Source organism: Xenia sp. Carnegie-2017, unplaced genomic scaffold (assembly GCF_021976095.1).
Source record: "Xenia sp. Carnegie-2017 unplaced genomic scaffold, XeniaSp_v1 HiC_scaffold_6, whole genome shotgun sequence".
NCBI lineage: Eukaryota > Metazoa > Cnidaria > Anthozoa > Malacalcyonacea > Xeniidae > Xenia > Xenia sp. Carnegie-2017.
The window spans coordinates 16270579-16294532 of NW_025813526.1; the positions used below are offsets into that span (position 1 = coordinate 16270579).

At 31.4% G+C, this 23954-nt stretch overlaps 2 protein-coding genes across 2 annotated transcripts; both read right to left on the minus strand.

Moving 5' to 3' along the window:
- Nucleotides 1-808: 808 nt before the first annotated feature.
- Nucleotides 809-17789, minus strand: LOC124458514 (neurogenic locus notch homolog protein 2-like). The gene is made up of 25 exons (XM_047008506.1): nucleotides 17628-17789; nucleotides 17325-17380; nucleotides 16941-17045; nucleotides 15685-15801; nucleotides 14614-14724; nucleotides 14137-14259; nucleotides 13329-13601; nucleotides 12661-13140; nucleotides 12328-12571; nucleotides 12025-12080; nucleotides 11641-11745; nucleotides 10384-10500; nucleotides 9317-9427; nucleotides 8840-8962; nucleotides 8028-8300; nucleotides 7360-7839; nucleotides 7032-7275; nucleotides 6727-6782; nucleotides 6343-6447; nucleotides 4275-4391; nucleotides 3847-3957; nucleotides 2915-3031; nucleotides 1816-2047; nucleotides 1021-1298; nucleotides 809-945 (listed from the first exon to the last, which is right to left on the minus strand). Exons 1-24 carry the CDS (start codon nucleotides 17705-17707, stop codon nucleotides 1025-1027), a joined length of 4110 nt encoding a protein of 1369 aa, XP_046864462.1. The 5' UTR covers nucleotides 17708-17789; the 3' UTR covers nucleotides 809-945; nucleotides 1021-1024.
- Nucleotides 17790-18589: 800 nt separating this feature from the next.
- Nucleotides 18590-23383, minus strand: LOC124457191 (adhesive plaque matrix protein 2-like). Its single transcript, XM_047007473.1, has 7 exons — nucleotides 23150-23383; nucleotides 22846-22901; nucleotides 22236-22340; nucleotides 20980-21096; nucleotides 19911-20021; nucleotides 19434-19556; nucleotides 18590-18900 (listed from the first exon to the last, which is right to left on the minus strand). The coding sequence occupies exons 1-7, from the start codon at nucleotides 23353-23355 to the stop codon at nucleotides 18590-18592; spliced, it is 1029 nt and encodes a 342-aa protein (XP_046863429.1). The 5' UTR covers nucleotides 23356-23383.
- Between the last annotated feature and the right edge of the window lie 571 nt (nucleotides 23384-23954).

The window sequence follows — 23954 nt, forward strand, 5'->3', positions numbered from 1 at the left end:
CATATAACTCTCTCACCATCAACGAAAGCATCCATGGGCTTCATGGAAGGAAGGGAATATCTACTTTTTTATAATAGTTTCTGCAAAGATAACATTTAATAAGCGAAGCAATTTGTATCGTCTAAGTTGGACCTCGCTTTCAACCCTTATGTTATAAAATTTTGATTCACTTTGACAGTAAATTTCTTTTACATTGCAATATTTTCATGATTCAATGTTTCAAAGAACTTCTTTACTCGAGTAATTTTGCGATTAAAAAAGAACAGTTTTTGGATTCAAAGGAATTCTTTTGATCGCATGGAGACAGCCGTCCAATTTATTACGTACCTTTTGCGTATATAAAGTATTTACAAATCACGTACAAAATTTCCTTCACATGACCAAATTACCGTCTATTTAAACGATTTATGTAACTTTATTTACTTTATTTAAATAATTAAAAAAAATAAACTATTTAAAGAAATGTATCCATTTAAAATCTGAAAAATGATTTTATGAATAGACTAAAACAAATCATTAAAGGCCACAACAATATGACTTACCATTGAAATAAGGTCTCAAATGGTTTTTGCAAGGTAGAGCAACTTGCAATCCAGTTACTCTTCTTGTTATAAGTACACTTAAAACATAATATTTCATATAACAAGTGTAAAAGTGGTTGAAAGCTTTTATACTTGTGAAGAATAGAGAAATTTAGTGTGATTTTTTTGTCATGGAATTACAAGTGCAGAAAAATCACTGAAGAGTTTCATGCATTATAACTTAGGTACGCTGTTTGTGCCATGGCAATTTAAAAGTACACGCTTTATCTTTTTAATGCAAAGTTTTATTGAACAGTAAGCTAAGTAATTAAGTAAAATACACTTTGTGACTACAACAAATATTTTTCTTTTCTGAAACCATAACCTATTATAACGTGTCAAGTGGGTGCCATAGAGCTTCAATCTACACAAAAAGAGATTATAAAATTATTAATTTTTCATTAATGTTTAAAAATAAATACGTTTTTTTGATTATTACCAGTTCACATTTTACAGCATCTCAAGTAATCAATATTATGAAGCCAATTCCCTTTATAATCTCGTCTTAACCCAGCAATGTAGTAGCCATCTTTTTTGCACATTGTCCATCCTTTCTTTTTGAAATCAATTTTTTCATGGCTACAGCCACCATACTTTTCGGGATAATTAATTGGTTTGCAACACCTTCCTCTTTCGATGTTTGATAAGTGATTGCCATTCGAACGATACAGACCATATAGAAAATACCCTTTTGGACAAATATTCCATGTTCCTCGTCTAAATACAATTTGTTTGGTAATAAGTTTCTGTCTTTATTTCATGAATTTAATTCTTTAAGACATTGCAAATTTTTTAATTAAAAAGCTGTTTCAGTCGCTAATTTTCATTGCGAGAAAAATTAATAAACATTACGCAGCTCATAAAAAAACAATTCTTAAAGTTGATTGCAAAAAACAGAATATCTCAGCTATCGGTAGCTAGCAAAATGATCAGTTCCACAGCAACGTTAAAAGAGGAATAAAGTACAAAACTCGATAGAAATGAAAAGTCAAAATGTCAAAACACAACAACAAATAATTAGTACCATCTCAGATTAACCCTTTCAAAAATTGTCCATATCAGGAACGCACTTATTGACATAAAATTAAACCGTCATGATTGTTCATGGTTGTATGGTGTGCGTAATGTTTCCTCTTTTTTGGTTTTTCGTTCACTTTCACAGTAGCATGCACTAGCTTGGTACACCAACACACAATTATTGTCTAAAAGTATATTTGTAGGAAAAGGTACTAACATGTTGAAAGTTCTCTCCCAGTTAGCGTTTTTACAAATAATGTTTTGGGCGAAATATTTTGGACTTAACGGGCAGCATTTTGCTTGTTCAAGACGGTCGAGTCCATCATCCTTAATTACGCTGTTACGATAAAAGCCAGTGATAAACTTGTTTTGGGGACCACAGTTCGACCATCCTTCTTTTTCGAAAGATATCCCCCAATTTGCGTTCACGCAGACTGGTTGGACAAGGGCTGAAATTAAAATGGAAATAATTTTTTCTAATGAATCAACAGTATAAAACTAAATTGCAATAATTCAGTTTGGAAACTTTTATTTTACATCTAATCATTTTTAAAAGCAAGAATCGTATTCGACATTATCTTTTGTCAACTTGTCTTAAAGAGTAGTGATCAAAATTTTATTATGTTGTAGAATCATCTAAATAGCTGTAATTGGCATTTAAACTAAGTAAATTTATTTATTCATAATATTAAAGAAATATTTGCAAGAGTGCCTATCGTATAAAGACAATCAACGAAGTCGTGTTGTAACATTTACAACGGAATATCATCCAATTTTGAAAAATTTAAATACAGTGTATCAAAATTAGTTCTGTTGAGAAAAACATCTCTAATGACTTTGATGACGCATGTGCACAATGAACAAAAAGGTAACGCTTTTATGTTTACAATTCATTTAAAAAATACAAATACCCAAAAGAATATATTCGAGGCAGACCTGGTGAAATAAGTTAATCGACAGACTTCAATTTTCAGAAAGAAAACATTTCAAATTTGATTACGATTATAAAATTTGAGTTAATGTATTTTTGTTAACAAGTATTTAATTCATCCTCTCCAAGGCAATGTTTGGATGTTAAAGATTTATTTACTTGATATTTTTCGCAGCTAACTGATTTTGACTTGAAGGTAGTACTTGTTACAATGTTGACTGTTCAAAGTAATAATAATTTCTTTGTCTTAGTAGGTTTGTGACAAATTGTGTATCTTGTAAGTTAAAGAAATCTTGCTCTGTTTTGATTGTTAAATAGTAATTATAAATCCTATAAATTGGCTTAACATCTTAGACATTTGGCTTAACGAAAAAATTAAACAAACCTTCACAAGTTTCGCCTTTAAAACCAGAAGCACATTTACAAGAGAACTTATCTCCATTGTTTGTACAAACACCGTTGTTTTTACAAGGACGTTTGTCGCACGGTTTTGGTATTAACTCTGCAAACGTGAAGATAAAAATTATAACATTAGTAAATGAAATGCAATTGCGAAATAAGCATTCGACAACCCAACATTAAATCCATTTCTTCTACAATTAAATACACTGAAAGAATGGAAAGTATACCATAGAAAAACTAAGTTTATATAAATTTATTTCAATTTGCTAAATAATCATAACTCTTTTTCATATTAATAAAAGACACATGCATAATCACTTTTATACGTTCAAATTTCTGATTATCAAATATACAAAATCATTAGGTCGTGGGCTGTCCACTAAAAGAGTATCATTTCCCTACCACAATCGCAATGCTAAGATAACTTTACGCTATTCTATAGATTTTAAAATGCTGATTTCAATTTTCCCTTCCTATTCACCATAACCTAAAGTTATTTAGTAAACAACCATCGAAGTTGCTAGCTTTTCATATAGGGCATCTTTTTTTTAATGGAAGTAAAGGGTATATCTTCATAATCTGATCTGCTTTGAAAAGATTATTTCATTTGTATTACACTTTGCTAAAAATGATTAAGCACTTTTTGTCTAATATAATGATAAATTTTGATAATTTCTTATCAATGACATGTGCCAAATACTAATAAACGATGATATACAAAAGCCTCGTCTATTTGTGTCATTGATATAAAAAACTAAAATTATCAATAGTTTCAAGTTTTAGGTCATTTGGCGTCATTTGAAGTTTGACATCATAAATTTGCAAAATTTGCTTTGTATAAAAATTTCTGCATCGGTCCAGCTTTAATCACATGTTGACTGTATTTCAATTAAGAAAACGTATGAGTACACTTACTCTGGCAGTTCTTTCCAGTGAAACCATATTTGCATTTACAGTTATAAGAAGATCCAACAGTTGTACAAACACCTTCATTTTTACAAGGTTCGCTGGCACAAGCGTTAGGAACTAAAATGAAAAAAAATCAACCCTAAACATTGTGATGAAAATGCACGACAAAATTGTTGTTTGTATTGTAATTGAGGATTATATTACACGTAGTTAATGTATATTTGATAATTCTGTTTATGTCATAGATACTCCAATTACGTTTTTGCAATTACGTTTTTGAGGTTCGGTGTGATTTACAGTGAGGTTAAAACCAAGTTGTATTTGATATTTGAATGATTATAAAGCTTTTAATGACCCATATTCAAGTCTTTTATACATGGAAATCAAATTGTATTTTCAACAATAACTTCAAGGAGAACTCAAGCCTTGCTAACCTTCGCAAGTGTTGCCTTCAAAGCCAACAGCACATTCACACGAGAATGCATCTCCATTACTTGTACAAATACCATTGTTTTTACAAGGACGTGAGTCGCAAGATGACGGTGGTAACTCTATGAACAGAAAGATAATCGTATTACTGTAGATAATCCTTTTGCCTTGATATTTGAACACAATACAAAATTAAAAATAATTGCACAAAAAACTAACTTCTATTTAAAGTAACAATGATATAGCTAGAAGTTTGTTAAAGTTGCTTGGAGACCAAATTTAGAATTATTTTCTTCAAAAGCTGTGGAAAATCCCACCTTGATGTAAAAACTAGTATTTGTATTTATGACTGTAGTAGTTTCAGAGAAACCCACTTTAATGTGGTAAACCTATTTATATTTATTTCTTTTTAAGTTGGGGACAACTAAAATTTAAAAGGGAGATATTTTGATGGCGGCAAAAAGTTGTATAAAAGTAAAAGTAAACAAAAAAAAAGTTACTAACTTTTGCAGTATTGCGTTCGAAAATTTTATTGTGCGTTAATTGAATATAGGAAAGTGCTTGTCAATCAATTTCAAAAAATCTTCTGCAATGTTAGTTTCAACGTTTTTATTTAATTTGGATTGAGCCAAATAATACTTCTAGTGCATTTTCATTTGTTGGACTGGGTGTGTTTCTCTACCTTAGTTGAAAATGATGTTGTATTGATGTTCTATAGCGTTGCTGTAAATTTGAGCTACTCGATGATATTTTTGACAGACGATATCGACGAAATCCTGTGGTTTTTCAAGACTGGTAGTTGTTTAATGATAGAGAGACTAGTAGTTGTTTTATGATAAATGGAGGATGATTGGAGTATTTATAAAAAAATAGGTGAGCAATGCTTACATGTGGACATACTGGTAAATATATTGCCACAAATGAAGCAGTTGGATGAGCATAATACAAATAATACACATTGAAAATATGTGAAAAAGGACATTGGTATTTTTTATTTCTGAGAAATGGGCTGTCTTTTTCCTTTATAATTCTTTTCTAATATAATTTTAAAAATACTAATTTCTGAAAATTTTGCACACGGCAAGGAAGGGCGATTATATTAATAATATCATCTTATGATTTGTTTTAAACGCATCGTATAACATGTTTCAATCTATTTGGTCAACTTTGAAATAAATGTTATGTAAATCCTTACAAACTGGAAAGAAAAATAAATCCATCGAATTGAAGACACCAAATTTAACGTTAACTTTGTTGCAAAAGAAACGACAACAAATAAAAAGTTAAGCATTAGGAGTAAAAAAAATTAAGAACTGCAGCTGATCCAAAAGTACTTTTCTGCTTACTGATTGCAAAAGAAATGTTCACACACGATAAGCGGAAAGTTCAACAATATGATCATACTTTGGTGAGTGCATTGCGTACGTAAATGTGTCAAGCATTTTGCACAAGAAACGGCAAAGAATAGAAAATGCTTGGCAATGCTTACGAGTAAAAACAGATAAATTTTAGAAATCCAGAATGAATAGCCTGTCTGAGTACTGCTCTAGTACGAATGGCTTCTCTGTGTTCAAAACGATTTTGTATTTACTTCTCATCGTAATACAAGCAGTATGGTGTATCAATTTAGTTGTGTCACTTGGCAAATCAAAACTAATAGATGTTTGTAATCACCAGCATAGGAAGCTTATACGTGTAAAATATACTGAATTACTTAGTTTTAATTGTCATCTGTGAAATAGCGAGCGACAATTTAGCGCAAACGCAAATATAGTACAGCCAGATCAGTGAATGCAGCATGGTGGCATTTTTTTACTAGTTTCCTCTTTTTGAATGCATTCTATTTTAATTATGACATAGCGTGTAATGTGCACAAACAAACAAACAAAATGTACGGACATTTTTTAGTAAAACATTGCAGTAAGCCTGCAAAAAAGTTATCTACAAAAACCACGTACATAAGTAAATAACTAATATGATGTAGTTTGAAATCCAATTCAACCGTTTTTTTGAAATTCAGTTAAAACCTTCATGACAACTGTTTTTTATAAATATAAGTGCATCATAACAAACCTTCACAAGTTTTTCCTTGATATCCGTTAATACAAAAACAAGTAAACGTATCTCCTTCCTCAAGACAACCACCTTCATTTTTGCACGGGAAAGATTCACAAGGACCTATAAACGCATTTAGTTACTATACATGGCGTTTATTTTAACAGGTCTCATACAAGAACTTAATAAGGAAAAGGGTTGATCTAAATTATAGAAACAACAAAATCTCAACGTGTAAGAAGAGGATGTCTCTACGGCTAATCGATAAAAGTTTTTTTTTGACAACATTTACATATGTTGAATTTACAACATAAAATCTTTTTTTTTGCGCCTTTTTACATCAATCTAATAAGTACAATTTTCTCTTTTTTTAAAACATTAACAAGTCAATGTTATTCTTACTTTTTGATGAGCATTTTCGGTCGTCGACACAAGTCATAGCACCCTTATTACACGTACTAAAAAAATGAAAAACGAAAAAAAAATTATGTTGATCATAAGAAAGTATAGTAATAAAACAAATGGTGTGAATCCGGGAGTATCGCTCTTCATTTGTTGATGAAGATTGTTCAGGTTAGTAGAGTCCTGAGAAGGACTGTTGGTGTTAATTTTTACTGACGTCTCGACAACCTTAGCGGAAGACATCTTCATACACTGACAAACATGTAAAGTATAGTAACATAATGTTCCTACGAAAAGAAAATTACCAGGTTTTACAACGTCCAACTTTGACACTTTCACCCGCCTTGTAATAAATTCCTTCAAAGAAACATGGACATTTCTTCATAGGTACACAATGATTCTTATCGTCCAAGTAAGATCCTTTAGGACACTGACATCCAGGAATGCATCTTTCACTGCATTTTAAACCACGTGATATATCACGACATGTTTTTGCACAAGCAGATCCGCATTCTGTGAAAATTTCTCCTTTGTTACTGCATGTTTCCTCTACATAAAAAACAATGAACGTTTAGTGAATATTTTACTAATATATTAACAATTAACGTTATGCCAAATTTTTCCACTTCTTACCACATTCTTTGAGTTTTGGATATAAGTAAGTTCCTTTGAATCTCCAGTCAATTACACCGCCATATTCAACACAAAGTTTACTGTAAGCAGCAAAAGCGTTACAAACACATTTCGTTGGATCTGTGCAGCGACATGCGTCATATTTACAGTTACTGATCAAGGCGGCTGGATCAACATAACGGTTGCATGCTTTGTGGAATGGAGATGAAGTATCGGACATCAAGTGGCATTTATCTATTACAGCCTTCTTCTTGGAATCAGGGAAACATGTTTGAGGTGGCAGGGAACATTTTGTACTGTATTGATTGTCATCATCTCGACGACCATTGTTATTGCCACATAGAGATGTGCTGCAAACCTTTCCCTTGTATTTTCCAGAAACGGTGACTTTGACGTAATATCTACTGTCCCAACTCGTTGACATTCCGATATCAGCAGTAAAAACCAGCCAACTCCCACTGGGATTGGTGATTTTAAATCCTTAAAGAAAACAAGGTTGTATAGTAAAGGTAACAACATTTATTCATTTTACTGATCTCAAATGAATGACATCACAATAGCTGCTTACTGACTGTCTAAACTTTCAAACTTTTTCGTATGAGTTTTCTGTTCATCATTAATAAGACTAATTTAAATCAATTCAAATAAATTAAAATAGAAACACATACCACGGCGAACTATTGGAAATTGTGAAAGTCTAACTCCGTTTACAACTGCGGAACGACTCTGACGTGTGAACTGAATGAAGTAACCAGCTATATAGATCTTAACAGCCGCTGTACAAGTGACACGCCTCCCACAACGCGTATTTTTAGTGCGAACTGTAAAAAGTGATTTTTTGCTGCAATCTTTGGCAAAGTCGTATTCACAATCTCCCATAAAATCAAATCTTTTGCCATCAAATGAAGTGTAATGAGGATCACCAGATGCAATGCATGTTGCTAAAGAATATATAAAAGTTTGTAGTGTACAGTATTTTCAACTCCTATATTTAAATAATTCAGCATGGTAAAAAAAGAGAGTCGATGTTGGAGTTTGCAATATGAAGTGTTTCATTTACTTTGTATAATCGTATGAATAACAGATTTTTCCTTTTCGATTTTTTGAAGAAAGCAGGTTTTTTAAAAACTGCATAGTCTATATTTGCTGCAGCGACTCGGTTAGATATTAAAAAAATTTACGGATTGAGCATTTTCTTTTAAGTTGACAAGTGAATTTCAAACGAACAAACTGTTTACTGTATTTTGCATTCCACACTATATGCCCTGCACCTTTTCCACTATGCCAGTTAAGCATTATGATAAAGACAATAAAAGCTTTAAAAAAAAACAACAAGGAAGCCTACAGAGCGAAGATAATTTAATAATGCTTTGACATTGAATTTGTTAAATGCAATTTTGACAAACAAATTGAACTTGGAATCGCTGGTAATTTTTTGAATTGAGTAACTAAAAATGACATTTCTGGTGTTTATACTTACATTGTGAATGTTCGCAGTTGTTTCCGCCAAAAGCAGGCTTGCATTTACATGTGTAGCTGTTACCCAAAATGTTGCATTGTCCACCATTTTTACATGGATTTGGCTCACAAGGATTTGGAACCTCTAAAATAAAACCCAAATACTATTTTTAAGATAATTTGTAAAAAAGGATTTTTTGTGTAAGAGTACATAAATCTATTTGTTAAAGAAGCATTTGCAAATAATGAGTTTTTGTTGAAAAATAGCTACATTACAATTTTTAGACACAATAATCTATTAATGATTTATGTAAGTGTACACTCATAAGACCAGTCAAATGTACTAGTTTATAGTTTCAAGTGGTATTAGAGTGTAAAAGACAGATTTATTAATTAAAACCACAGATGATGTGTGTTAGTTACCTGGTGTTACAATGAATCTAAAATATTCAGTTACTTGTTTTCTAGTTTCTTAAAAATTATAAATCTTAATATTTACTTGTTTCACAGTGAACACCAATAAAGTCTGGAGGGCATGTACATTTGTATGAACTACCATCAGCAACACACGAGCCACCATTCTTGCAAGAAGAATGATCACAAACTCCAACTATATCAAAAATACAATTTAGAAAAAAACTATGATTGACAAGTTATATTTTATTGATAGCAGTACTTTGTTAAGATACTGCAATTACATTTCCAAAACAGCTAGATACGTAATGGAAAACTTCTAAAACTCATCCACACAAAATGTTCGAATTACACAATAACAGCAAAATTATAGTTTTCTATTCTTGCAAAATAAGTCAATGTGCATGAAAATGAATCCTATTTTCAATAATCGTAAACTTTGTGTGAGTGGCTATATAAAGCATTCTATACCCCAATCTTAAGTTTACAAGATACTAAAATTCAATTCACTCAAAAATTTGTTCGTTTTATTTATTTAATATGGAAAGGAAATTTTTGTAATAACATTTCATTTCTAAAAACATGTGTGCTCTTTATTTATTTCAATGATCTTAAATACTAAAAATTTGAATGTTAAATAAAATAACTTTCAATGATTATTGGTATACTTGCAGTCGTTTTACTTTAGCATGGTAAATATTTATTCTCTCTAAAATATAGTTAGTGTGAAGGCTCAAAGGATTTTTTAAATCTTAGACGAAAAAACAAATAATAGCTTAAATAAAAGATTGACATGCTTCATATAATTTACCAAGCAATATCTGTCATTTGTAAACTCCCGCTAACATGTGCATTAATTTTTTTCTGTTTTGATTTGCGCAAAGGAACGAAAGAGTGCCGTATAAACACCATAAAAAACGGGTAAAAGTAAGGGACGATATGTACAAGTAACTTCTTTATAACCGACCCAAATACATTACAATTACATTAAAACATTTTAAAGCTTTTAAAAAATGAGCAATACTAAGCAAATAACAAAATCATTTCATGAACACCTAAGATTTGATCGTTGCCATATAGCATTTTATAATGTTATCATTAGAATATGTTGTTGTAAATCAGCTATTGTACAAAACTCATGAATGAACGAACCTTCACAAGTTTCGCCTTTAAAACCAGAAGCACATTCACACGAGAATTTATCTCCATTGTTTGTACAAGTACCGTTGTTTTTACAAGGACGTTTGTCGCAAGGTGTTGGTATTAACTCTGCAAGTGTAAAGACAAAAATTATAACGTTAGTAAAGAAAATGTAAATGTGAACTAAACATCTAACAACCCAACACTATATCCATTTCTTCTATATTTGAATACACTGAAAGAATGGAAAGTATACCATAGAAAAACTAAGTTAATGTAAATTTATTTTAATTTGCTAAATAATCATAACTCTTTTTCATATTAATAAAAGACACTTGCGTTATCATTTATATACTTTCAAATTTATGACTATCAAATAAACAAAATCATTAGGCCGTGGGCTATCCACTAAGATTGTATCATTTCCCTGCCACCATCCCAATGCTAAGATAACTTTGCGCTTTTCTATAGATTTTAAAATGCTGATCTCAAATATTCCCTCCTATTTGCCATAACCTAAACTTATTTAGTATACCACCATCGAAGTTACAATCTTTTTGTATAGGGCATCTTTTTTTTACAATAGCCATTTTAACATGAAGTTTACATATCCGATAGCATTGCAGATTGATAAACACTTTAACTGAATTTCCCATTCCTGTATTTGGTATTCTTCAAAAAATTGTCACCAAATTGCACCAAAAGTCAATTTTAGACAGGATACCCATATCCCATGGAAATGCCATTTAGTGTAATCTTGCAGTTTGGCAATGAGATGTATGTACACGTTATTTTAAGATCAATTAACGCTTTGCCTTAAATTGCCCCAGCTACAACTAAAGTGGTATTGTTTGATGAAAGAAAAAATTTTAGCAGTGTATTTGACACGGTTTCTTGAAGTAATACGTGTGTCAACTAGGTTATAAAAGCATAACCATTTCCAGCTATCCAAAAAAATAAGTATAACATCGATGATTCTTAGAGACTACCAAATCTATAAACCGTATAGCTTTGTTATACAGGTTTAATTAGATGACAAAAGTGCTTATTAAAAAACGCCAAATTTATAATCTTTTTTTATTATCAAATTAACATACACATATGAATTTGAAAATTTTCATACTTCAACGTTTTCTTTGCGATCAAAAACATTCTATGCGTATACTACCAGCACATTGCTAATCTGATATGCTTATGTTATAACAAGAAACCTATGACTTGTGCAACTGTTTCAGTCAAGTCGTACGTTTTAAGTGTATCATAACAAACCTTCACAAGTTTTTCCTCGATATCCGTTAATACAAATACAAGTAAACGTATCTCCTTCCTCAAGACAACCACCTTCATTTTTGCACGGGAAAGATTCACAAGGACCTATAAACGTATTTAGTTACTATACATGGCGTTTGTTTTAACTGGTTTCATACAAGAACATAATAAGGAAAAGGGTTGATCTAAATTAAAGAAACAACAAAATCTCAACGTGTAAGAAGAGGATGTTTCAAGGCTAATCGATAACAGTTTTTTTTTGAACAACATTTACATATGTTGAATTTACAACATTAAATCTCTTTTTTTGCGCCTTTTTACATTAATCTAATAAGTACAATTTTCTCTTTTTTAAAAACATTAACAAGTCAATGTTATTCTTACTTTTTGATGAGCATTTTCGGTCGTCGACACAAGTCATAGCACCCTTATTACACGTACTAAAAAAATGAAAAAGGAAAAAAAATATGTTGATCATAAGAAAGTATAGTAATAAAATAAATGGTTTAAATCCGGGAGTATCGCTCTTCATTTGTTGATGAAGATTATTCATGTTAGTAGAGTCCTGAGAAGGACTGTTGGTGTTAATTTTTACTGACGTCTCGACAACCTTAGCGGAAGACATCTTCATACACTGACAAACATGTAAAGTATAGTAACATAATGTTCCTACGAAAAGAAAATTACCAGGTTTTACAACGTCCAACTTTGACACTTTCACCCGCCTTGTAATAAATTCCTTCAAAGAAACATGGACATTTCTTCATAGGTACACAATGATTCTTATCGTCCAAGTAAGATCCTTTAGGACACTGGCATCCAGGAATGCATCTTTCACTGCATTTTAAACCACGTGATATATCACGACATGTTTTTGCACAAGCAGATCCGCATTCTGTGAAAATTTCTCCTTTGTTACTGCATGTTTTTTCTACATAAAAAACAATGAACGTTTAGTGAATATTTTATTAATATACCAAAAGTTAACTTTATGCCAAATTTTTCCACTTAAATGCTTACCACATTCTTTGAGTTTTGGATATAAATAAGTTCCTTTGAATCTCCAGTCAATTACACCGCCATATTCAACACAAAGTTTACTGTAAGCGGCAAAAGCGTTACAAACACATTTCGTTGGATCTGTGCAGCGACATGCGTCATATTTACAGTTACTGATCAAGGCGGCTGGATCAACATAACGGTTGCAAGCTTTGTGGAATGGAGATGAAGTATCGGACATCAAGTGGCACTTATCTATTACAGCTTTCTTCTTGGAATCAGGGAAACATGTTTGAGGTGGCAGGGAACATTTTGTACTGTATTGATTGTCATCATCTCGACGACCATTGTTATTGCCACATAGAGATGTGCTGCAAATCTTTCCCTTGTATTTTCCAGAAACGGTGACTTTGACGTAAGTTCTACTGTCCCAACTCGTTGACATTCCGATATCAGCAGTAAAAACCAGCCATCTCCCACTGGGATTGGTTATTTTAAATCCTTAAAGAAAACATTGTTGTATAGTAAAGGTAACAACATCTATTTATTTTAATGATCTCAAATAAATGACATCAAAATAGCTGCTTACTGACTGTCTTAACTTTCAAAATTTTTTGTATGAGTTTTCTGTTTATCATTAAGAAGACTAATTTAAATCAATTCAAAGAAATTTAAATAGAAACACATACCACGACGAACTATTGGAAATTGTGAAAGCCTAACTCCGTTTACAACTGCGGAACGACTCTGACGCGTGAACTGAATGAAGTAACCAGCTATATAGATCTTAACAGCCGCTGTACAAGTGACAAACCCTCCACATCGCGTATTTTTTGTGCGAACTGTAAAAAGTGGTTTTTTGCTGCAATCTTTAGCAAAGTCGTATTCACAATCTCCCATAAAATCAAATCTTTTGCCATCAAATGAAGTGTAATGAGGATCACCAGATGCAATGCATGTTGCTAAAGAATATATAAAAGTTTGTAGTGTGCAGTATTTTCAATTCCTAAATAATTCAGGATGGTAAAAAAAAGAGAGTGCGATGTTGGAGTTTGCAATATGAAGTGTTTCATTTACTTTGTATAATCGTATGAATAACAGATTTTTCCTTTTCGATATTTTGAAGAAAGCAGGTTTTTTTAAAAACTGCATACTCTATATTTGCTGCAGCGATTCGGTTAGAAATTTAAAAAAATTTACGGATTGAGCATTTTCTTTTAAGTTGATGTGTGAATTTCAAACGAACACACTGTTTTCTGTATTTTGCATTCCACACTATTTGCCCTGCACCTTTTCCACTATGCCAGTTAAGCATTATTATAAAGACAATAAATGCTTTAAAAAAACAACAAGGAAGCCTGCAGAGCGAAGATAATTTAATCAGGCTTTGACATTGAATTTGTTAAATGCAATTTTGACAAACAAATTGAATTTGGAATCGCTGGTGATTTTTTGAACTGCGTAGCTAAAAATGAAATTTCTGGTGTTTATACTTACATTGTGAATGTTCGCAGTTGTTGCCGCCAAAAGCAGGCTTGCATTTACATGTGTAGCTGTTACCCAAAATGTTGCATTGTCCACCATTTTTACATGGATTTGGCTCACAAGGATTTGGAACCTCTAAAATAAAACCCAAATACTATTTTTAAGATAATTTTTAAAAAGAGATTTTTTTTATTGGAGTACATAAATCTATTTGTTAAAGAAGCATTTGCAAATAATGAGTTTTTGTTGAAAAATAACTACATAACACTTTTTAGACACAATAATGTATTAATGATTTATGTAATTGTACATTCATAAGACCAGTCAAATGTACTAGTTTATAGTTTCAAGTGGTATTAGAGTTTAAAAGACAGGTTTATTAATTCAAGCCACAGATGATGTGTGTTAGTTACCTGGTGTTACAATGAATCTAAAATATTCTGTTACTTGTTTTTTTAATTTTTAAAAATTATAAATCTTAATATTTACTTGTTTCACAGTGAACACCAATAAAGTCTGGAGGGCATGTACATTTGTATGAACTACCATCAGCAACACACGAGCCACCATTCTTGCAAGAAGAATGATCACAAACTCCAACTATATCAAAAATACAATTTAGAAAAAAACTATGGTTGACAAATTATATTTTTATTGATAGCAGTACTTTGTTAAGATACTGTAATTACATTTCCAAAACAGCTAGATACGTAATAGAAAACTTCTAGAACTAATCCAAACAAAATGTTCGAATTACACCATAACAGCAAAATTATAGTTTTCTATTCTTGCAAAATAAGTCATTGTGCATGAAAATGATTGTTATTTTCAATAATCGTAAACTTTGTGTGAGTTGCTATATAAAGCATTCTATGTCCCAATCTTAAGTTTACAAGATACTCAAATTCATTAAAACTCAAAAATTTGTTCGTTTTATTTATTTAATATGGAAAGGAAATTTTTGTAATAACATTTCATTTCTAAAAACATGTGTGCTCTTTATTTATTTCAATGATCTTAAATACTAAAAATTTGAATGTTAAATAAAATAACTTTCAATGATTATTGGTATACTTGCAGTCGTTTTACTTTAGCATGGTAAATATTTATTCTCTCTAAAATATAGTTAGTGTGAAGGCTCAAGTAATTTTTTAAATCTTAGACGAAAAAACAAATAATAGCTTAAATAAAAGATTGACATGCTTCAAATAATTTACCAAGCAATATCTGTCATTTGTAAACTCCCGCTAACATGTGCATTAATTTTTTTCTGTTTTGATTTGCGCAAAGGAACGAAAGAGTGCCGTATAAACACCATAAAAAAACGGGTAAAAGTAAGGGACGATATGTACAAGTAACTTCTTAATAACCGAGCAAAAATACATTACAATTACATTAAAACATTTTAAAGCTTTTAAAAAATGAGCAATACTAAGCAAATAACAAAATCATTTCATGAACATCTAAGATTTGATCGTTGCCATATAGCATTTTATAATGTTAACATTAGAATATGTTAATGTAAATCAGCTATTGTACAAAACTCATGAATGAACGAACCTTCACAAGTTTCGCCTTTAAAACCAGAAGCACATTCACAAGAGAATTTTTCTCCATTGTTTGTACAAGTACCGTTGTTTTTACAAGGACGTTTGTCGCAAGGTGTTGGTATTAACTCTGCAAGTGTAAAGACAAAAATTATAACGTTAGTAAAGAAAATGTAAATGTGAACTAAACATCTAACAACCCAACACAATATCCATTTCTTCTATATTTGAATACACTGAAAGAATGGAAAGTATACCATAGAAAAACTAAGTTAATGTAAATTTATTTTAATTTGCTAAATAATCATAACTCTTTTTCATATTAATAAAAGACACTTGCGTTATCATTTATATACTTTCAAATTTATGACTATCAAATAAACAAAATCATTAGGCCGTGGGCTATCCACTAAGATTGTATCATTTCCCTGCCACCATCCCAATGCTAAGATAACTTTGCGCTTTTCTATAGATTTTAAAATGCTGATCTCAAATATTCCCTCCTATTTGCCATAACCTAAACTTATTTAGTATACCACCATCGAAGTTACAATCTTTTTGTATAGGGCATCTTTTTTTTACAATAGCCATTTTAACATGAAGTTTACATATCCGATAGCATTGCAGATTGATAAACACTTTAACTGAATTTCCCATTCCTGTATTTGGTATTCTTCAAAAAATTGTCACCAAATTGCACCAAAAGTCAATTTTAGACAGGATACCCATATCCCATGGAAATGCCATTTAGTGTAATCTTGCAGTTTGGCAATGAGATGTATGTACACGTTATTTTAAGATCAATTAACGCTTTGCCTTAAATTGCCCCAGCTACAACTAAAGTGGTATTGTTTGATGAAAGAAAAAATTTTAGCAGTGTATTTGACACGGTTTCTTGAAGTAATACGTGTGTCAACTAGGTTATAAAAGCATAACCATTTCCAGCTATCCAAAAAATAAGTATAACATCGATGATTTTTAGAGACTACCAAATCTATAAACCGTATAGCTTTGTTATACAGGTTTAATTAGATGACAAAAGTGCTTATTAAAAAACGCCAAATTGATAATCTTTTTTTATTATCAAATTAACATACACATATGAATTTGAAAATTTTCATACTTCAACGTTTTCTTTGCGATCAAAAACATTCCATGCGTATACTACCAGCTCATTGCTAATCTGATATGCTTATGTTATAACAAGAAACCTATGACTTGTGCAACTGTTTCAGTCAAGTCGTACGTTTTAAGTGTATCATAACAAACCTTCACAAGTTTTTCCTCGATATCCGTTAATACAAATACAAGTAAACGTATCTCCTTCCTCAAGACAACCACCTTCATTTTTGCAGGGGAAAGATTCACAAGGACCTATAAAAGTATTTAGTTACTATACATGGCGTTTGTTTTAACTGGTTTCATACAAGAACTTAATAAGGAAAAGGGTTGATGTAAATTAAAGAAACAACAAAATCTCAACGTGTAAGAAGAGGATGTTTCAAGGCTAATCGATAACAGTTTTTTTTTGAACAACATTTACATATGTTGAATTTACAACATTAAATCTCTTTTTTTGCGCCTTTTTACATTAATCTAATAAGTACAATTTTCTCTTTTTTAAAAACATTAACAAGTCAATGTTATTCTTACTTTTTGATGAGCATTTTCGGTCGTCGACACAAGTCATAGCACCCTTATTACACGTACTAAAAAAATGAAAAAGGAAAAAAAATATGTTGATCATAAGAAAGTATAGTAATAAAATAAATGGTTTGAATCCGGGAGTATCGCTCTTTATTTGTTGATGAAGATTATTCAGGTTAGTAGAGTCCTGAGAAGGACTGTTGGTGTTAATTTTTACTGACGTCTCGACAACCTTAGCGGAAGACATCTTCATACACTGACAAACATGTAAAGTATAGTAACATAATGTTCCTACGAAAAGAAAATTACCAGGTTTTACAACGTCCAACTTTGACACTTTCACCCGCCTTGTAATAAATTCCTTCAAAGAAACATGGACATTTCTTCATAGGTACACAATGATTCTTATCGTCCAAGTAAGATCCTTTAGGACACTGGCATCCAGGAATGCATCTTTCACTGCATTTTAAACCACGTGATATATCACGACATGTTTTGCACAAGCAGATCCGCATTCTGTGAAAATTTCTCCTTTGTTACTGCATGTTTTTTCTACATAAAAAACAATGAACGTTTAGTGAATATTTTATTAATATACCAAAAGTTAACTTTATGCCAAATTTTTCCACTTAAATGCTTACCACATTCTTTGAGTTTTGGATATAAATAAGTTCCTTTGAATCTCCAGTCAATTACACCGCCATATTCAACACAAAGTTTACTGTAAGCGGCAAAAGCGTTACAAACACATTTCGTTGGATCTGTGCAGCGACATGCGTCATATTTACAGTTACTGATCAAGGCGGCTGGATCAACATAACGGTTGCAAGCTTTGTGGAATGGAGATGAAGTATCGGACATCAAGTGGCACTTATCTATTACAGCTTTCTTCTTGGAATCAGGGAAACATGTTTGAGGTGGCAGGGAACATTTTGTACTGTATTGATTGTCATCATCTCGACGACCATTGTTATTGCCACATAGAGATGTGCTGCAAATCTTTCCCTTGTATTTTCCAGAAACGGTGACTTTGACGTAAGTTCTACTGTCCCAACTCGTTGACATTCCGATATCAGCAGTAAAAACCAGCCATCTCCCACTGGGATTGGTTATTTTAAATCCTTAAAGAAAACATTGTTGTATAGTAAAGGTAACAACATCTATTTATTTTAATGATCTCAAATAAATGACATCAAAATAGCTGCTTACTGACTGTCTTAACTTTCAAAATTTTTTGTATGAGTTTTCTGTTTATCATTAAGAAGACTAATTTAAATCAATTCAAAGAAATTTAAATAGAAACACATACCACGACGAACTATTGGAAATTGTGAAAGCCTAACTCCGTTTACAACTGCGGAACGACTCTGACGCGTGAACTGAATGAAGTAACCAGCTATATAGATCTTAACAGCCGCTGTACAAGTGACAAACCCTCCACATCGCGTATTTTTTGTGCGAACTGTAAAAAGTGGTTTTTTGCTGCAATCTTTAGCAAAGTCGTATTCACAATCTCCCATAAAATCAAATCTTTTGCCATCAAATGAAGTGTAATGAGGATCACCAGATGCAATGCATGTTGCTAAAGAATATATAAAAGTTTGTAGTGTGCAGTATTTTCAATTCCTAAATAATTCAGGATGGTAAAAAAAAGAGAGTGCGATGTTGGAGTTTGCAATATGAAGTGTTTCATTTACTTTGTATAATCGTATGAATAACAGATTTTTCCTTTTCGATATTTTGAAGAAAGCAGGTTTTTTTAAAAACTGCATACTCTATATTTGCTGCAGCGATTCGGTTAGAAATTTAAAAATTTACGGATTGAGCATTTTCTTTTAAGTTGATGTGTGAATTTCAAACGAACACACTGTTTTCTGTATTTTGCATTCCACACTATTTGCCCTGCACCTTTTCCACTATGCCAGTTAAGCATTATTATAAAGACAATAAATGCTTTAAAAAAACAACAAGGAAGCCTGCAGAGCGAAGATAATTTAATCAGGCTTTGACATTGAATTTGTTAAATGCAATTTTGACAAACAAATTGAATTTGGAATCGCTGGTGATTTTTTGAACTGCGTAGCTAAAAATGAAATTTCTGGTGTTTATACTTACATTGTGAATGTTCGCAGTTGTTGCCGCCAAAAGCAGGCTTGCATTTACATGTGTAGCTGTTACCCAAAATGTTGCATTGTCCACCATTTTTACATGGATTTGGCTCACAAGGATTTGGAACCTCTAAAATAAAACCCAAATACTATTTTTAAGATAATTTTTAAAAAGAGATTTTTTTTATTGGAGTACATAAATCTATTTGTTAAAGAAGCATTTGCAAATAATGAGTTTTTGTTGAAAAATAACTACATAACACTTTTTAGACACAATAATGTATTAATGATTTATGTAATTGTACATTCATAAGACCAGTCAAATGTACTAGTTTATAGTTTCAAGTGGTATTAGAGTTTAAAAGACAGGTTTATTAATTCAAGCCACAGATGATGTGTGTTAGTTACCTGGTGTTACAATGAATCTAAAATATTCTGTTACTTGTTTTTTTAATTTTTAAAAATTATAAATCTTAATATTTACTTGTTTCACAGTGAACACCAATAAAGTCTGGAGGGCATGTACATTTGTATGAACTACCATCAGCAACACACGAGCCACCATTCTTGCAAGAAGAATGATCACAAACTCCAACTATATCAAAAATACAATTTAGAAAAAACCATGGTTGACAAATTATATTTTTATTGATAGCAGTACTTTGTTAAGATACTGTAATTACATTTCCAAAACAGCTAGATACGTAATAGAAAACTTCTAGAACTAATCCAAACAAAATGTTCGAATTACACCATAACAGCAAAATTATAGTTTTCTATTCTTGCAAAATAAGTCATTGTGCATGAAAATGATTGTTATTTTCAATAATCGTAAACTTTGTGTGAGTTGCTATATAAAGCATTCTATGTCCCAATCTTAAGTTTACAAGATACTCAAATTCATTAAAACTCAAAAATTTGTTCGTTTTATTTATTTAATATGGAAAGGAAATTTTTGTAATAACATTTCATTTCTAAAAACATGTGTGCTCTTTATTTATTTCAATGATCTTAAATACTAAAAATTTGAATGTTAAATAAAATAACTTTCAATGATTATTGGTATACTTGCAGTCGTTTTACTTTAGCATGGTAAATATTTATTCTCTCTAAAATATAGTTAGTGTGAAGGCTCAAGTAATTTTTTAAATCTTAGACGAAAAAACAAATAATAGCTTAAATAAAAGATTGACATGCTTCAAATAATTTACCAAGCAATATCTGTCATTTGTAAACTCCCGCTAACATGTGCATTAATTTTTTTCTGTTTTGATTTGCGCAAAGGAACGAAAGAGTGCCGTATAAACACCATAAAAAACGGGTAAAAGTAAGGGACGATATGTACAAGTAACTTCTTAATAACCGAGCAAAAATACATTACAATTACATTAAAACATTTTAAAGCTTTTAAAAAATGAGCAATACTAAGCAAATAACAAAATCATTTCATGAACATCTAAGATTTGATCGTTGCCATATAGCATTTTATAATGTTAACATTAGAATATGTTAATGTAAATCAGCTATTGTACAAAACTCATGAATGAACGAACCTTCACAAGTTTCGCCTTTAAAACCAGAAGCACATTCACAAGAGAATTTTTCTCCATTGTTTGTACAAGTACCGTTGTTTTTACAAGGACGTTTGTCGCAAGGTGTTGGTATTAACTCTGCAAGTGTAAAGACAAAAATTATAACGTTAGTAAAGAAAATGTAAATGTGAACTAAACATCTAACAACCCAACACAATATCCATTTCTTCTATATTTGAATACACTGAAAGAATGGAAAGTATACCATAGAAAAACTAAGTTAATGTAAATTTATTTTAATTTGCTAAATAATCATAACTCTTTTTCATATTAATAAAAGACACTTGCGTTATCATTTATATACTTTCAAATTTATGACTATCAAATAAACAAAATCATTAGGCCGTGGGCTATCCACTAAGATTGTATCATTTCCCTGCCACCATCCCAATGCTAAGATAACTTTGCGCTTTTCTATAGATTTTAAAATGCTGATCTCAAATATTCCCTCCTATTTGCCATAACCTAAACTTATTTAGTATACCACCATCGAAGTTACAATCTTTTTGTATAGGGCATCTTTTTTTTACAATAGCCATTTTAACATGAAGTTTACATATCCGATAGCATTGAGAACTGATAAACACTTTAAGCTGAATTTCCCATTCCTGTATTTGGTATGCTTCAAAAAATTGTCACCAAATTGCACCAAAAGTCAATTTTAGACAGCATACCCATATCCCATGAAAATGCCATTTAGTGTAATCTTGCAGTTTGGAAATGAGATGTATGTACACGTTAATTTAAGATCAATTAACGTTTTGCCTTTAATTGCCCCAGCTACAATTAAAGTGGTATTTTTTGATGAAAGCAAAAATTTTAGCAGTGTATTTGACACGGTTTCTTGAAGTAATACGTGTCAACTAGGTTATAAAAACACAACCATTTCCAGCTATCCAAAAAATAAGTATAACCTCGATGATTCTTAGGGACTACTAAATCTATAAACCGTATAGCTTTGTTACACAGGTTTAATTAGATCACAAAAGTGCTTATTAACAAACACCTAATTTATAATCTTTTTTTCTTATCAAATTAACATACTCATATGAGATTTGAAAACTTTCATACTTCAACGTTTTCTTTGAAATCAAAAACAATCCATGCGTATACTACCAGCTCATTGCCAATCTGATATGTTTATGTTATAATAAGAAACCTGTAACTTGTGTTGTTGTTTCAGTCAAGTCTTAAGTTTTAAGTGTATCATAACAAACCTTCACAAGTTTTTCCTTTATATCCGTTAATACAAAGACAAGTAAACGTATCTCCTTCCTCAAGACAACCACCTTCATTTTTGCACGGGAAAGATTCACAAGGACCTATAAACATATTTAGTTACTATACATGGCGTTTGTTTTAACAGGTTTCATACAAGAACTTAATAAGGAAAAGGGTTGATCTAAATTAAAGAAACAACAAAATCTCAACGTGTAAGAAGAGGATGTTTATACGGCTAATCGATAAAAGTTTTTTTTTGACAACATTTACCAATAAAGTAAATGGTTTGAACCCGGGAGTATCGTTATATGTTTGTAAATGATGATCGTCCAGGTTAATAAAGTTCTGAGAAGGACTGTTTTTGTTGTTGTTGACTAACGTTTCTACAACCTTAGAGGTAGTCATCTTCAGAGTCAAATGCAGTCCAAAAACAAAAACAGTCTTTCTCAGGACTTTATTAACCTGGACGATCATCATTTACAAACATATAACATTTACATATGTTGAATTTACAACATAAAATTTCTTTTTGCACCTTTTTACTTTAATCTAATAAGTACAATTTTCTCTTTTTTTAAAACATTAACAAGTCAATGTTATTCTTACTTTTTGATGAGCATTTTCGATCGTCGACACAGGTCATAGCACCCTTATTACATGTACTAAAAAAATGAAAGCAAAAAAATATTGCGTTGATCATAAGAAAGTATAGTAATAAAATAAATGGATTGAATCCTGGAGTATCGCTCTTCACTTGTTTGATGAAGATCATCCAGGATAGTAGACTTCTGAGAAGGACTGTTGGTGTTAACGTTTACTGACGTCTCGACAACCTTAGCGGAAGACATCTTCATACACTGACAAACATGTAAAGTATAGTAACATAATGTTCCTACGAAAAGAAAATTACCAGGTTTTACAACGTCCAACTTTGACACTTTCACCCGCCTTGTAATAAATTCCTTCAAAGAAACATGGACATTTCTTCATAGGTACACAATGATTCTTATCGTCCAAGTAAGATCCTTTAGGACACTGACATCCAGGAATGCATCTTTCACTGCATTTTAAACCACGTGATATATCACGACATGTTTTGCACAAGCAGATCCGCATTCTGTGAAAATTTCTCCTTTGTTACTGCATGTTTTTCTACATAAAAACAATGAACGTTTAGTGAATATTTTATTAATATACCAACAATTAACTTTATGCCAAATTTTTCCACTTCTTACCACATTCTTTGAGTTTTGGATATAAGTAAGTTCCTTTGAATCTCCAGTCAATTACACCGCCATATTCAACACAAAGTTTACTGTAAGCAGCAAAAGCGTTACAAACACATTTCGTTGGATCTGTGCAGCGACATGCGTCATATTTACAGTTACTGATCAAGGCGGCTGGATCAACATAACGGTTGCAAGCTTTGTGGAATGGAGAAGACGTATCGGACATCAAGTGGCATTTATCTATTACAGCTTTCTTCTTGGAATCAGGGAAACATGTTTGAGGTGGCAGGGAACATTTTGTACTGTATTGATTGTCGTCATCTCGACGACCATTGTTATTGCCACATAGAGATGTGCTGCAAATCTTTCCCTTGTATTTTCCAGAAACGGTGACTTTGACGTAATATCTACTGTCCCAACTCGTTGACATTCCGATATCAGCAGTAAAAACCAGCCAACTCCCACTGGGATTGGTGATTTTAAATC